The sequence below is a fragment of the Mustela nigripes genome, chromosome 3 (assembly GCF_022355385.1).
Source record: "Mustela nigripes isolate SB6536 chromosome 3, MUSNIG.SB6536, whole genome shotgun sequence".
In the NCBI taxonomy this organism is placed as follows: Eukaryota; Metazoa; Chordata; class Mammalia; order Carnivora; family Mustelidae; genus Mustela; species Mustela nigripes.
In genome coordinates, this window is record NC_081559.1 from 46,182,870 (window position 1) to 46,197,175 (window position 14,306).

The 14,306-nt window shown below is 51.3% G+C and overlaps 1 protein-coding gene across 4 annotated transcripts in view; it reads right to left on the reverse strand.

Annotated features, from left to right (window-relative positions):
• Nucleotides 1-14,306, reverse strand: part of HDLBP (high density lipoprotein binding protein) — a 74,328-nt gene that overhangs the window by 2,359 nt on the left and 57,663 nt on the right. For all 4 annotated transcript variants that reach the window (XM_059393921.1, XM_059393922.1, XM_059393920.1 and 1 more), the window contains 11 exons: nucleotides 11,537-11,755; nucleotides 8,654-8,875; nucleotides 8,348-8,566; nucleotides 7,478-7,616; nucleotides 5,717-5,871; nucleotides 4,858-4,962; nucleotides 4,571-4,705; nucleotides 3,406-3,549; nucleotides 972-1,157; nucleotides 403-519; nucleotides 63-191 (listed from right to left, as the gene is read on the reverse strand). In XM_059393921.1, the coding sequence (XP_059249904.1) occupies nucleotides 63-191; nucleotides 403-519; nucleotides 972-1,157; nucleotides 3,406-3,549; nucleotides 4,571-4,705; nucleotides 4,858-4,962; nucleotides 5,717-5,871; nucleotides 7,478-7,616; nucleotides 8,348-8,566; nucleotides 8,654-8,875; nucleotides 11,537-11,755 (1,770 nt within the window). The remainder of the gene's footprint in view (nucleotides 1-62; nucleotides 192-402; nucleotides 520-971; nucleotides 1,158-3,405; nucleotides 3,550-4,570; nucleotides 4,706-4,857; nucleotides 4,963-5,716; nucleotides 5,872-7,477; nucleotides 7,617-8,347; nucleotides 8,567-8,653; nucleotides 8,876-11,536; nucleotides 11,756-14,306) is intronic.

Consider the following 14,306-nt stretch of genomic DNA (forward strand, 5'->3'; position numbering starts at 1 on the left):
TGAGCAGCCTAGCTTGCCAGTGCTCCCACTCCCAGGGCACAGAGCAAAGAAGAGCATCTAACCTTCTCGCTGCTATTTGCAGTCCAGGGAGCGTCCCGGACCACAAAGCCCTTCGATGGCGCTTTGGACTCCTCATGGGCTGGCGGCTTCATGTATAGCTGCAGGGCCTCGCTGTCGACCACGTCAGCCAACTGTGGGCACAGGTGTATGTGGGGGGTGATCAGTCTGCAGCAGGCATGCACAACGACCATGCTTGCTTAGTCTCCAGTAATCAAGACTCGCTCAGGGGAGACCCTGTCCCTGACATGCCCCGGGAGCAAATGCACACAGCCTTGCTGTCACCCCACGCCAGTCAGAGGCAAGGTGTCCTGGGTACAGGCCTCCTGCCCAGACACAACTCACGTATTCCTCCTCTAGGTTGAGGATGTGATCGATGGCTTCTTCCACGTTCTCTGGGAGCCCCGTCACGGTGACGCAGTTGGGGTCTGGGGCCCCACTCTGTGGGAAGCGAATGTCCACCTGGAAGGAGCATATATAGCAGCTGAGGCAGCTGGGAACCCTCCGCCTGGGATCTCTGGACCAGAGGCTCATGGTTCTGCGTGGCTGGGAATGGTGGACTTCTAGTGAACTTTCCCCAAGTTAACCTTGTTTTCAAGAGGGTCCTGTACATCAGAACTAAGCATGACACGACAGACACAGAAGCCGCTTGTGCCCTGTGGGGCTGCCCTTCCTGTAGTCAGGGTAGGACACTGCCCAACACTACCAAGGGCACCTGGCTGTGCCCCCTATGCCACCTCACCAACTTAGGGACAGGCACGTGAGTGTCAGACTTTTAAACCCTAAGTGCGATCAGCAGCTGAGGCAGGAAGCCTTGAGGCCCTCAACTAGGCCATGGGAAGCATGTATTCCATTGCACCCACCACGTGTCCAGGACTTGATGATGCCCCTTAACAACTGGGCTGGGGACTCACCTTGAATTCATCCATGATTTTGCGGATGGCTTTTCCACGGGCGCCAATGATACGGGCGTGAACACGGTGGTCCAGCGGAACATCCTCAGAAACCATTTGTTCAAGTTCACCCACAATTTTCAATATGGCGTCCCGGGCAGCTTCTGTATTCTTTTCATACCCTGTGATAGTAATTTGGTCCTGGGGCTGAGAAAGAACAACCAGTCAGAAGATGGGAAACCCTAGAAATTCCAGGCGGGGAGTCCTAACACAGCAGGTGCAGTTCTGGAGGTGACAAGAGGCAGCTCTGGCTGAACGAGGCAGGCCTCACCTTCAGGGTAAACACTGACCCACTCAGAACAGAAAAAAGCTAGAAAAGAATGTCAGGTGCTGATTTAAAACAACAGGTCAACAATGCCTACTAGCTCCTGCCCACTCCCCTCCCACCCCCGCCCCACCAAGAAGACACATATGGGAAAAGAAAGGGCACCTGCACACAAAGAGAGCTGCAGGTGGGGGCACAGTGTTGGTGACCCCGGGCCCTGCATCTGGAGGCATCTCGCTGGAGACAAACCGACCTGGAAATAAGGTTCCAAACACGGTGGCCAGTACTCCATAGCCACAGCTCACCCTGGCCCAGCCTTCAGTCCTCCCACATGCACACAGACAGGCGAGGGCACCCTTGAAGAGCGCGGGCAGCGCAGACACACGACTCAAGGCGTTACGAACACGTGAGCATAGAATCACCTCACCCTGTCAGCCACATTCTTTAAGGCGACAGACCACACTACATGTACAAAAGAGCAACAGAACACAAAGGACCAGAGAACACTTTGGGAAACAAAGCAGAAGAGCAGGAACTTCAAGATCTACCCAAAAGAGGCCACAAGGACCCCAAGAAACAGCAGAGCAGCAGCCAGTCCCCCTCCCCCACTGCCACGGTGCCCAGAGTCCACTAGCCGCCAACAAGCGCCTCCCCAGACAGACAAAGACCAGAACCCTTTGCCAACGGAAGCATGAGCCTCCCAGGAAAAAGCTGCCTATGAAGAAAACGCGGCCACTGATCCCCTTCAGCTTGTGGAATATTAGCCACTGTGGTCTGAACACCAAATAATGACTGTGATATTTACACAGCAAAGATGAAGAAGATAAACACAGTGAAGACGAGGGATAATTTCTTCTTTTTTCTTTTTTTTAAGATTTTATTTATTGATTTGTCAGAGAGCACAAGCAGAGGAAACAGCAGGCAAATGGTGAAGCAGGCTTCCCACTGAGCAAGGAGCCTGATGGCGGACTCGATCATGAGCCTGATCACCACCTGAGCCGAACACAGACACCAAACTGACTGAGCCACCCAGGCGTCCCAAGGTGAGGAGTTTAAAAGAGCTGAATTCTCAGAATTAAAAACATTACAAACTACAGGCGCCTGGGTGGCTCAGGTCACGATCTCAGAGTCCTGGGATGGAGATCCACGTCCAGCTCCCTGCTCAGTGGGAGTCTGCTTCTCCCTCTGCCTGCTTTTCGGCTCTCATTCACACTCTCTCTCCCTCTCAAGTACATAAATAAAATCTTAGAAAAAAAAATTAAAACACTGAAAATTAAAGTTAAAGGGATATCTGGCTGGCTCAGTTGAAGAGCAGGTGACTCTTGACCTCGGGGTCATGTATTCAACCCCACACTGGGCATATGGCTCACTTAAACAACACTACCACCACCACAAAGAATAAAAAAGAACAGCAGTGTAAACATGTTTGTTAGAAATGCAGAGGCAGATCAAAGGATGCATCTGGGGGAAGGGAGGACCTGGCAGGAGGCAGACAAGAGATGGGGCACGGGCTAAGGCCCTACAGGCCTGCCTGCCTTTCTGAACTCAGGCTGCAGCTCAGAGACTTGGGCCAGGGAGAGAAGGAAGGTACAGATGGATGGCCTGCCACAGTGCTTGGATGCACGGTTGAAAGGTCAGAGTCTATCTACATAGGCATGCTGGGATTTGCTGGCTGGAAGATTCTAGCAGACCATTTCTGGGTGCTCTGCTGCATGCTACTGGAGGAGAGACAGAGACTAGGTTCCCACTGTTTGCGAAGCTGTGCTGGAAGGGACCCCTGTTCGAGCCAAGAAGTACACAGGCAGGGGAGTGATGGGTGCGGGGAGGGTGCTCCTTGAAGGACTGCACCTGTGGGGATGATTGTGTAGGAGGGACCCAGCTGATGACCAGGTGTGCAGGGGAGAAGGTCCACGTGGCGATGCAGGCAGGCACAGACCAAAATAGTGCCCAAAGCCCAAGCCAAAATCCGATCCTCAGAGACCTGTCACTCTGCACTCTGCCCTATCCCCACCCACCTGGGCACATCCTAAGCTCGCGTGCTCACTGCTCCCAGGTCAGGATGAGGTTACAGAAGTCTACCCGCCCCAAAATGCTTCGGCAACAGAGTCTGACCCAAGCAGTCATTCTTACCTGGCTTCCATCGTCCTTATCAGGAAACTGAATGTTCACATCATGTTCCAAGCGGATTTGGGTAATCACTGCCCCTTTTCTCCCAATAATTTTGGGATGGTATTTGGGGTCCACAGTGACACTCAGTTTAAAGCTCCTTAAAGCCTACAGATGAGACAAGAGTGTAGGAGTTCAAGGCCGACCATCACCATCATGTGCAACCATGTGCTACTGCCACCCTGACTTTCTGTCCTGAACCCCAAACGTATCCCCAGTGACAAAAACAAGACATGGCTTTCCTATTAGCCTCTGTGTCACCCTGCCCCACCAGCTCAAGGACCTGCTCGTAAGCAAGCTCACAGATTCAGAAAGGACTCCTTGAGCATCAACAAGGCTGGCACGGCAAGTGGCGAGCTCTGAGCTCAACTTTTTAATTGGTTTAACAGGGATCTGATAAGTAAGTATAAAAATGTTCTGGGTCAGGTTGGAGGGTGTTTTCCAAGGCTAGGGTATAAAAGCAGGCCAGAAGGAAAAGAGAACCAGCCAGCCTGGGACATCCATGGCCAGGGGTGTGACCGTTGAAAGCACACTCAGGTTTAAGAGGTCTGTGTGCCCTGACCCAACCTGACTCCAGGAAGTCCTCAAAGCCCACAACCCAAGGAATCTGCACCAAGGCTTCAGGAGGGGACAACACCCAGCCTCCCTGTGCACCACTCAAGAAACCCTTCCAACGGCAGCTCTACAGAGGGGAGGTGGGTCTTGAACCCTCCCCAAAGCAGGGAAACCCTGCAGTGAGAAGGTCCACATGGGCCCGCAGACACCCACCATGGACCACACCACTCATGTTTGGGGATCTTTCGCAGCACGGCTCCCAGGCCTCACTAACCTTACCTGTCCTATGTGGCTAGAGGCACTACAAATGGCACATTTACTTTGGAAAAAAAAAAAAAAGACTAGCAGGAATCTAACTCTGCTGCTGTAACAGGGAAGAGAAAAGTGCTATGCCCGCCAACACTGCCCCTGAAGAAAGGCCCCGGACACAAACTGCAACAGAGTGGCCAGCTACTCTGGCCACCTGGCTGAACTGGCTGCCAAGTGGCCAGGGTGCTAGTGACCCTCCAAAATGATGATGAAGGCTGAGTACTGCAGCTCTGGTGGATGCCCTTGTGGCCCAGTGGAAACCCACCCGGTCCTCCTGCTCAGCCTGCAGCTCCCTCACACGCTCCAGCAAGCCAGCCTTGGCCCGGTCCAAATTCGCGGCGAGGCCGGTAATGGCAATGACGTCAGACTGCAGCTCCGGTGCCGGCACATGGATGTTCACCTGCACAGACACAGGAGGGTACCCAATGCAGATGGGATCCTGGACCAAGACAGGGGTGGCCCGCCGCTGCAGTAAGAGCAGGAAGAAGGCGCACTGCCAAGGGGCTGGACTGCCAGAGACACTTGGGAGGAAAAGACTGCAAATCGGGGTACCTCAAATTCGTCCATCATCTTTCGGATCCCACTCCCCTTCTGTCCAATGATGTACCGGTGCAGGTCAAAGGGCACCTCCACTTCGATGGTGACAGGAACCAGCGCCTGCAGGAAACATGGATGGGGCAGGCCTGAGAGCCAGCAGGGAGCAGAGCGACCACGTGAGAACTACAGGGAGCTTCCTGGAACCTTCTATGCTGTTCTGCCTAAACTGAGACCAATATCCAGGCTTTTAACTCAAAAGAAGACACAAAAAGAGAACATGGAATCCAGGGATGCCTAGGTGGTGGTCAGTTAAGCATCTGACTCTGGATTTTGGCTCAGATCATTATCTCAGGGTCCTGGCATCGAGCCCCCATCAGGCTCCACGCTTGGGGGCTTTGCTTGGGAGTCTCCCTCTCCCCCTGCCCTGCCCTCTGCTTGCTTGGGCGAGCGTTCTCTCGCTCTCAAAACAAAAACAATAACGACAAACACCCAAAAACAAAACTACAGAATCCACTTTTTAAAAATTAGTGCCAAGAGAGCACACTTTCAGATCCTCACCCCCAGCTTATGCTATTAAATGTGACAAGCTGCTTACAGAAACAAAAACAGAACTAACCGAGTCCAGGAAAAACAGAGCCACTTGAAGCTTACAGAGGGGGACTGGTGAGGCTCAGACACAGATGCATTTCCCCTGCTGTCAACTGAACCTGCTAGCTCCGTGCCCATTGACAGCCCCCAGGCTCTGGGCTCTGGGCCCCAGACTGGTGTAGTGGGCACCACTGGTAGCGGGAGCTGAGGGGATTGGGGCAGGAACAGCTGGGGCTCGGGCTAGGCACCGCGACCATGAGCGCAGCCAGCATCAGGCCGCACCCACCTCGAGGGCTTCCTTGGCTGCCTCACACTTTTCTTTCCGGCCGGAGATGATGATGATGTCACACCGCCTGGGGGAGCCAGGGTCAGCCTCCTTGATGTCTCTCCCATCTCCAGCATCATCACCGTTCTCTTGGACTGGCGGCTCTACGCTGTGAACTGGGGAGATGGCAGGAGCAGCTCACAGTACCGACTCAGCATCCTCCACGCAAACACGTGGGAAGCCCCTGACACATGCTGACTCACACGTGCCACACTTCCCAGGAGGCTGTGAGCTCACCTCCTTGCCTCGGTTGGAGCTGGTGACCTCAGAAACTGGTGGGTGGGAGGTATGGAGAAGGCACCCACTGTGTCTGAAGGGCCGACACTAGAAACCAAGCCCCAGGGCTAGGACACGGCCGTGGGTAGGGGTCTGCACCACAGGCTGGGAGGAAGGTGGGCACCTGCACCAGCTTCTTATGCCAGGAAGTAAGCGAGCAAGAAGGAAGGGATGGGACCCGTGACAAAGAAACCAGATGGTGGCGACAGGCAGCTGTGCACCTAAACACTAAAGAATCGCAGTCCTGTATTGTGTGTGTGGGGGGGGGGGATTGGACTCCACAGACACTTTCCAAAGTTGGAAAGTTTGAACACTAACTAAATTCGATAGCACTGCTACACACTGTCAGATCATGTGATTCTGATGATGGATGTCCCCCATCTGTCCCCCAGTTATCGCAAATGATGTTTAAAAGAAGTTCTGACGGGGTGCCTGCGTGGCTCAGTGGGTTAAAGCCTCTGCCTTCAGCTCAGGTCATGATCTCAGGGTCCTGAGATCGAGCCCCGCATTGGGCTCTCTGCTCAGCAGGGAGCCTGCTTCCCTTCCTCTCTCTCTCTCTCTCTGCCTGCCTCTCTGCCTACTTGTGATCTCTGTCTGCCAAATAAATAAACATTTTTTTAAAAAGTTCTGATTCTCAGGAAGGTGCCCCAAAGAGAACATTTGAAAAGTACACTCAAACGACTTAGAAAAAATGACTGTATGCATAAAAGGGGGAGCAAGAGAAAACAAAATGAATTTGGATACTGAGTATAGAAAATCCATCTTTATCCTACGCAGTTTTCCTCCACATGTACTCAAAATATGCCATCCTCTAAGGGAAAGAGAGGTGCTTCAGTGGCCGTGACCAGCTCTGTAGAGGACAGAGCACACAGAGGGGAACCAGGAAGCTGCATGGTCACTAACTGGACCAGACACATCCACTGAGACCGGTCAACAAAGACGACACGCTTGGTCACAACCCGAGTGGGAGACAGGTCTTGGGAGAGTCAGCTCTGAGACCCCTTGTTGTGCAGGTCACCTTGTGACCACCTACCGCCCCAAGTGGAACCAAGCAACAAGGATGACTCTGAGCTGAAGGGCTGCGGCAGAAGGACAGCCAGGGGCTGCCTGTCATTCAAGGGACAAAACCTGCCAAGTAGGGGTGCTGGGGAAGAGGCAGCTGCAGTGGACAAAGCACAAGCAGCCCCATCACACATGTCATCTGGGACCTGTGTGAAGCCCCAGAACCAAACTCAGCGGGGTGGGGGTGGGGGGGGCTTTCCTGCTTCAGAGGCCGCAGCCATTTTGCCCTCCTCTGCCTCGTCACCTGCTGCAAGCCTCGGGATGTTGGGAGGGCCCCTGTCACCCTGCACCCACCTCCTAGAGAAGCCTTGGAATCCCCAGATGAGGCCCATTCACGCGCCCCCTGCTTCCCCACTCAGCATGGAGCTCACCGCTGGGACCCACCTGGGTTCTCCTCTCTGTCTGGGAACTTAATCTGAACATTATAGTCCCGGGTAATCTGCTGGATTCTGGAACCTTTGGGGCCCATGACAGATCGATGGAACTTCTGGGGTATGGCACATTCTATGGTCACCTGGGCTTCCTGGGGGTGGAGTGTGCGGGGCACAGCAAGAAAGGAAAAAATAAAGACAGACATTAACTGGTTAGGGTCAGTGCACATCCTCACCAGCCTCCATTCAGTCCAGCACAGACACCTCAACTGCTCCATATACAACAGGGTGGAGAGAGGAGGGCCGGGGGCCAGGACCAAACGGGACACCTCTTTCTGACATATTTCCCAGACACAAGAAAGTACTAATGACCCGTATGTACAAAATGGCATGAGGCTTGCTGCCGCCCAGAGCCAGGAGCACCACGGTCCTGTGTCTGACCCAGAGTCCCTGGCCTCCTGCAACATCACGCACTGTCCCTGAAGGGTGGCTACATGAGCCAGTGACAGCGAATGCTGTGGCTGTGACTCCATGAGGAGGCATGGGGACTGCTGGTTGGGGAAATACTTTCCAGGCCGCAGCAGGAGAGCACCAGCAGGGACATGTTTCTGCGTGGATCTGCTCTGACAGGCCCTCCCTTTCCATCTCTTTTCTTCCCTTTGGAGATGAGAGGCTGGCTCCTTGTACAGACTGTACTTCATCCCATGTTTTAAAAAAACTATTGTTAGGAGAGGTATTTTCACCGACTGTCAGGATGAAGGCCAGAGGCTGAGAGCCCCAGCCTCACCAGAGGAGCCCACTTCAGGGCTCAGGGAGCCCCTAGCCACTCGCCTTGGCCCTGGTTGTTGGGGCTAAGAGCCCCATCACCCTCCAAGGCACCTACCAGGTCCTCGATGATCTCCTGAATGCGCTTCTTGGCCGCCTCCACACAGTCCTTGGCACCCTTGAGGGTGACCTTATCGCTCTGTGTGCCCGAGCGTGGGAAGCTGACCATCACCCCACCATACTCTTCGGCAATCTCCCGCAAGACCTGACCTCTTCGGATGACAAAATGGCGGTGGTGCTTGGGGTCCACCAGCATGCAGTCTTCCACCACATTATCCTGCACCACGGAGGGAGGGCAAAAGTAAATGACCCTGCCAACCACGCCTGACAGGACAACCAAAGTGCAGCTCCCACTGGACCTTACCAGGTTCTGGATGAGGGCCTCCAGCTCCCTCTGGGCCTCCCTGACAGCATCCTCCTTCCCTATGATGGTGATCAGGTCCTGGTCCTTGTCCTCGGCCGTTGGGAATATGATGCGGGCTCCCGTGTTGTCACGTACCTTGCGGATTTTGCCACCCCCTTTGCCAATAAGGAACTTGTGGTATTCTGGCTTCGCGCGGATGTCGACGGTAAAACTCTTGGTTTGCTGTGGAAACCAACCCCAGATACACTGGCCTGATGCTACCTGCATGGTGCCCCGAGCAGGTGAGTAAGAGGGCCTTGAGAACAAAGGCCTGTGGCTATCAAGCCTCACCAAAACCAAGGGATAGATACCCAGACAGGAATACTGACGGCCCCTCAGCCATCCAGACACTGAGATGGCTTGGAGCATGTGCATTCCTAGATTCCTAGCCCCAGTCCTGCCATTTACCAGCAGTGACCTAAGCCTGTAAGCCACTCTCCACCTAGAGGGGACTAGGCAAGTACGGCCTCGGGGTGCTAGGGGACAAGGGGCACACTTGCACAGCAGATAAGCCCACAGGACTGCCAGCCCCACTCCCAGGCACGGCACTCTTATTCCTCCTGAAAGTCCAAAAGAGTGCTCCCCATCTAGGCCCTCCTCTGCTTGGGCTACAGGGGAGCCCACACACCAACAGCAAGGCCCAGTCTCAGTCTTAGAGCCACCTAAGCTGACCAAGGCCCTCACATGACACCAAGATGCCAGGCTTGAGGAGCATCTGGGTGGCTCAGTGGGTTAAGCCTCTGCCTTCGGCTCAGGTCATGATCCCAGGGTCCTGGGATCAAGCCCCACATTGGGTTTTCTGCTCAGCGGGGAGCCTGCTTCCTCCTCTCTCTCTGCCTGCCTCTCTGCCTACTTGTGATTTCTGTCTGTCAAATAAATAAATAAAATCTTCAAATAAATAAATAAATAAATAAATAAAATCTTTAAAATCTTAAAAAAAAAGAAGCCAGGCGCCAGTGAAGGCCCCAACATGATGACCTTGCTGAGGACACCAGCCCCTCTGGCAGATTCACCAGGAGCGCACGTGCACCTCTAGGCTGACTCAGACACACACAATGCTGTTTCCTCGCCTTCCCTGTATTCTGGAACCTGGCACACAAGCATGAAGAAACACAGAAGAAAAGAAGGTCTGCCAACATGCTAAATAGTAATATGCAAACAAACTTCGTTATCTTTTAAATGCTGGTTTCTCCAACACCTCCAAGAAAATCTTCTAGTCTTCTGACCCAGACACTGGCAAATAGCAGCGTTACTAAAAAGTCAATGAGCAACGAGGTAGGTGAGCCCAACCCAGCAAAATGATAAAGGGTAGTACACCTAAACCAAGTAGGGCTCATCCCAGAAAAGCAAGGTTGGTTAAACTTCAAAGAACAAAAAACCCCACAAAGACCCTAAAAAAATCTAATACGTATGCTTAAAAAAAAGAGAAACCTCACTCTCGTGTCAACAGATACAGAGAAAGCCTCCTACAAAGTCCCACTCCCAATTCCCGTAGCAGCTCTCAGCAAACTTTTAACAGAAGGGAACTTCCTCAACCTGACAGCACCTTCGGGAGACCCCTAGGTCACTTCCCACTCACTGGTGAGGGACTGAGCACTCCCCACAAAGTTCGCCCATGAAGCATGGCCATCCCCTCTCACCACTGCTCCTCGACACCGACACCGTACTGCAGGCTCAAGCGACACAGGAAGACCACACCTATAGTCATACGGATCCAGTAGGGAGGAATTCCACTATTCACAGATGATGTGTGTTACACAGAAAGCTCACAAGAATCCATAAAAAAGTGTTACTGGAACTGGTAACTGAACTTTAAGCCAAATGCATAAAACAAAACCAATATAAAACTATCAGATATATTTCTATATGCTACAGTAACTGGACATTAAGATGAATTAAAAAGCACCATTACAACAATGCTAAAAAGCAAAATAGTGAGAATTTAAATTGAATAATATATAAATGAGATCCACATGCTAAAAACTCCAAAGCACCAATGAAAAATTAAAGACTTAAAACTTAAGAACGCAGCCTGAAAAACTCCAAACTCCTGAGCTGTCAGTTCTTCCGAATTTGATCCTTAGATTCAACATAGTCCCATCCAAATCCAAGCAGGACCTCCCCCTAGAAACTGTTAAGTGGATTCCAAATGCACAGAGAAAGGCAAAGATGCACGATGGCCAGAGCAGTGTGACAAAGTGCAAAGCTGGAGGGCTCTGCCAGCTACCCTCCTTCCGGAGGCGCAGGAGCACAGCACGGTCCAGAAACATACCCAACATGGGCTCCACAAAGGGGCAAAGGTGACTCAGAATTTTAGGCGTGATGCCAAAACATTTTCATTGCAGTGGGGGTCACCTGACTGCTTATGCTCATCAAAACTCAAGTATATGCTAAGAAAGGCATGTGTTATTGTCTATAAATCATACTTTTAAAAAAACCCAGGGGCCCCTGGGTAGCTCAGTCTGGTTAAGCGTCTGCCTTCAGCAGGTCATGATCCCAGAGTTAAGGGATCGAGCCCCGAATCGGGCTCTCTGCTCAGTGGGAAAGCCTGCTTCTCCTGCTTCCTCTGCTGCTCCCCTTGCTTGTGCTCGCTCAATCTTAAATAAAATCTTAAAAAAAAAAAAAAAAACAAAAAAAAACCCAAACCAAAAATCCACTAAGGCAAACAGCAAATTCTCCATATTGTTTAAGTAGGCATTGGCCTTACGAAGGCCCTTTGTTCAGCAGTGGCAAAATCAAAGATAAAAAAAGGCGTCTGAAGCAATATTCTGACCTGCCAGAGTGGGGTGAGGATTTTTAGCAAGGGAGAGATGCAGTGCCGCCACTCCTGGGCGTGAAGCTCACCTTCTCTTCAGCCAAGTGCAGGAGCTGCTTCCTGGCCTTCTCCACGTCCGAGGCAGGGCCCCTGATGACAACCGTGTCACTTCCCGAGCCCTCCACCGGGAAGTGGATGTGCACCCCACCACACTCCTCCATGATGGAGCGGATCAAGCGGCCCTTTGTGCCGATGAGAGAGTTGTGCAGCTTGGCCGGAATTGAGACCTCCAGCTCGGCTATGTTGGCCTGAAATGACACAGTCTGTGAGGTGTGGGACACATGGCGGCATGCCCACTGCAGAGGGGTCTGGAGCCCTTGTGAGTGTGGGTCCATATGTGAGGATGTGAAGGATGGGGTCTAAGCTGTTCACATGGTGAGAAGGAATGTCTCCATACGACACCATAAAGCAGAGACACAACCAAGATGCCCAGATTGTCAGCTTTTCCTATTAAAACTCTGCCTCCAGATTTACCTCCCATGAGAAACAATGGGGTTCAAGACACTGGAGATGGGAAGCAAAAAAGGTGAGCAGGACAACGGTCCCCTGGCTGAGTCCCCGCATAGAGGACACAGAGCTGACAGTCTGGGCAGACTAGGACTGGTGGAAACCCCGTGAACTGGTGATTGCTCCCATGCTGCCATCACCAGGGGGAAGGGACTGTAGTGCACAGCACTGTCTATGCTGTAGGACACTGGGTATAGGAGGCCTCACCCCAGGACTTGGAACACCCAAGACCAGGCACGTGTCTTAAGAGCAACTCCAAAAAGGAGAAAAGTAATTCATTAAAGTACATTAACAAAACTCGAACACATTGGTAGGAATGCAAAAATATCCAGCATCCATCTAAGTAGACTTCCTAACTTCTGGCAGCCAACAGAAAAATACCAGACATTCAAAAAAAAAAAAAAAACAGGAGAAACTCCTCCATGAGGAAAGAACAGAAAATAGCCCAGAAGTGACAGAGACTTTAGAACCAGTGGGTTGGGAACATGACAACAAGCATTTTCACAACTGCACACATGGTAAAAACAAAAACAAAGGAAACACTGGGCATGTCAAGTATAAAAACAAACTATTCCACCTCAACTTCTACAAGTGAAAATGTCTAAAATGAAAAACACACTAGATGGGATTACAGGCAGATTAGACATTACAGAAAATTAATGAATTTAAAGAAACTAATGGGGGAAAATACCACTTCTTTCCACCCACATACATAACATACCAGTGAATCATAAGACCACCTCCAGCCTGCCTAGCTCTAAGTAACTGGAGTCCCTAACAGGAAGGACAGAAAAAAACTACTTAATAATGACTCCAGAGGCACCTGGGGGCACAGTCAGTTGAGCATCTGACTCTTCATTTTGGCTCAGGTCATGACCTCAGGGTCATGAGATCAAGCCCCACAGGCTCTATACTCGCCAGGGAGTCTGCTTGAGATTCTCTCTCTCCCTCTCCCTTTGCTCCTGCACATACTCTCTAAAAAAAATCAATAAATCAATAATGACCCCAGGTTCTCCACATTTGATAACACTAAAGTCTTTGGATCCCAGAAGCTCAGTGAACTCCAAGCAACATGAAAAAAGCACACCCAGACACGTGGTAACTTGCACAAGGCTTATGCTTGTGATACACCCCTAAATACAGTCAGAGGAAGTCTGTGCAGAGGAGTAAGGCCAAGGAGGACCTCAGATATGTCCTCAGAAACGCCATGAAGGTCCTGAAGCAGAGTTCTAAGTCCTGAAGAAAACCTCCAGTCTGAGGTCTGCTACGGGGAGCACAGGAAGGCACAGGCTCACTGGAAGATGGTCTGGCACTTCATCCCCAACCTGAACACACTCTGACCGTAGGACCCGACTTACTACTTACTCCTGAATGTAGGAAGCCAGTGTGAAACAGCACAGTGTCGTGGGGCCGGGGACATGGCCATGGGGGCTCAGGTGATAAAAGGGGTCTTGCAGCTTCTCAGGCTGCACTGCAACGGGCACAAGGTCACCTGGAGACAGGACCCAAGTGCATGTGCACTAAAAACCCTACAACCACCACAAAAAGGAAAGTTCTATGCAATAAGCCAGAAGAGGAGATGAGAGGAATAAGAGAATTCTCTTAAGTCCAAAAGCAGACAGAAAAAGAGAACAAAGTAGACAGGACAAACAGAAAACAAATGCAAGACAGTTTGGTCAGGCCACCACGACCAGGGGCAAGGCCTGCAGGTACAGCTTCTATGTGGGGCGGTGAGAAAGTGAGGCAGACGATGCTGGGACACAGCTGTGTGAATGCGCTCATGCCCCAGGCTGTACACGAAGGTGGTAAATTTTGTTATGTGTATTTTCCACAATTCTAAAAATGAAAAAATTGATATTTAATCACATTCACTAAACGTGTAATAAAATATTTAACATAATACATGATACACAGATTAACCATGGAATTAAATGTAAACATCTGCATTGAAAAGGCAGACACTGAGGAGCCTGGATGACTTAGTCGGTTAAGGGCTGACTTTTGATTTTGGCTCAGGTCATGACCTCAGGGTCATGAGCTTGTGCCCTGTGATGGACTCTGTACTTAGCACAGTCTGTTTAACCCTCGCCCACTGCTCCTCCCCCACTCACTCTCTAAAAGCCTAAAAGAAACCCACTTTGATGAGAAAATATAGATTTCAGGACAAAGACTACTATCAGGGGTAAAAGAAGGTAATTTTATAATGATGTAAGTTACAGGAATATCAGGAACGTGAAAGACACCAGCACAGCACAGGAAAATTATGAAAAACTTTATGCTAAAAACCTTGAC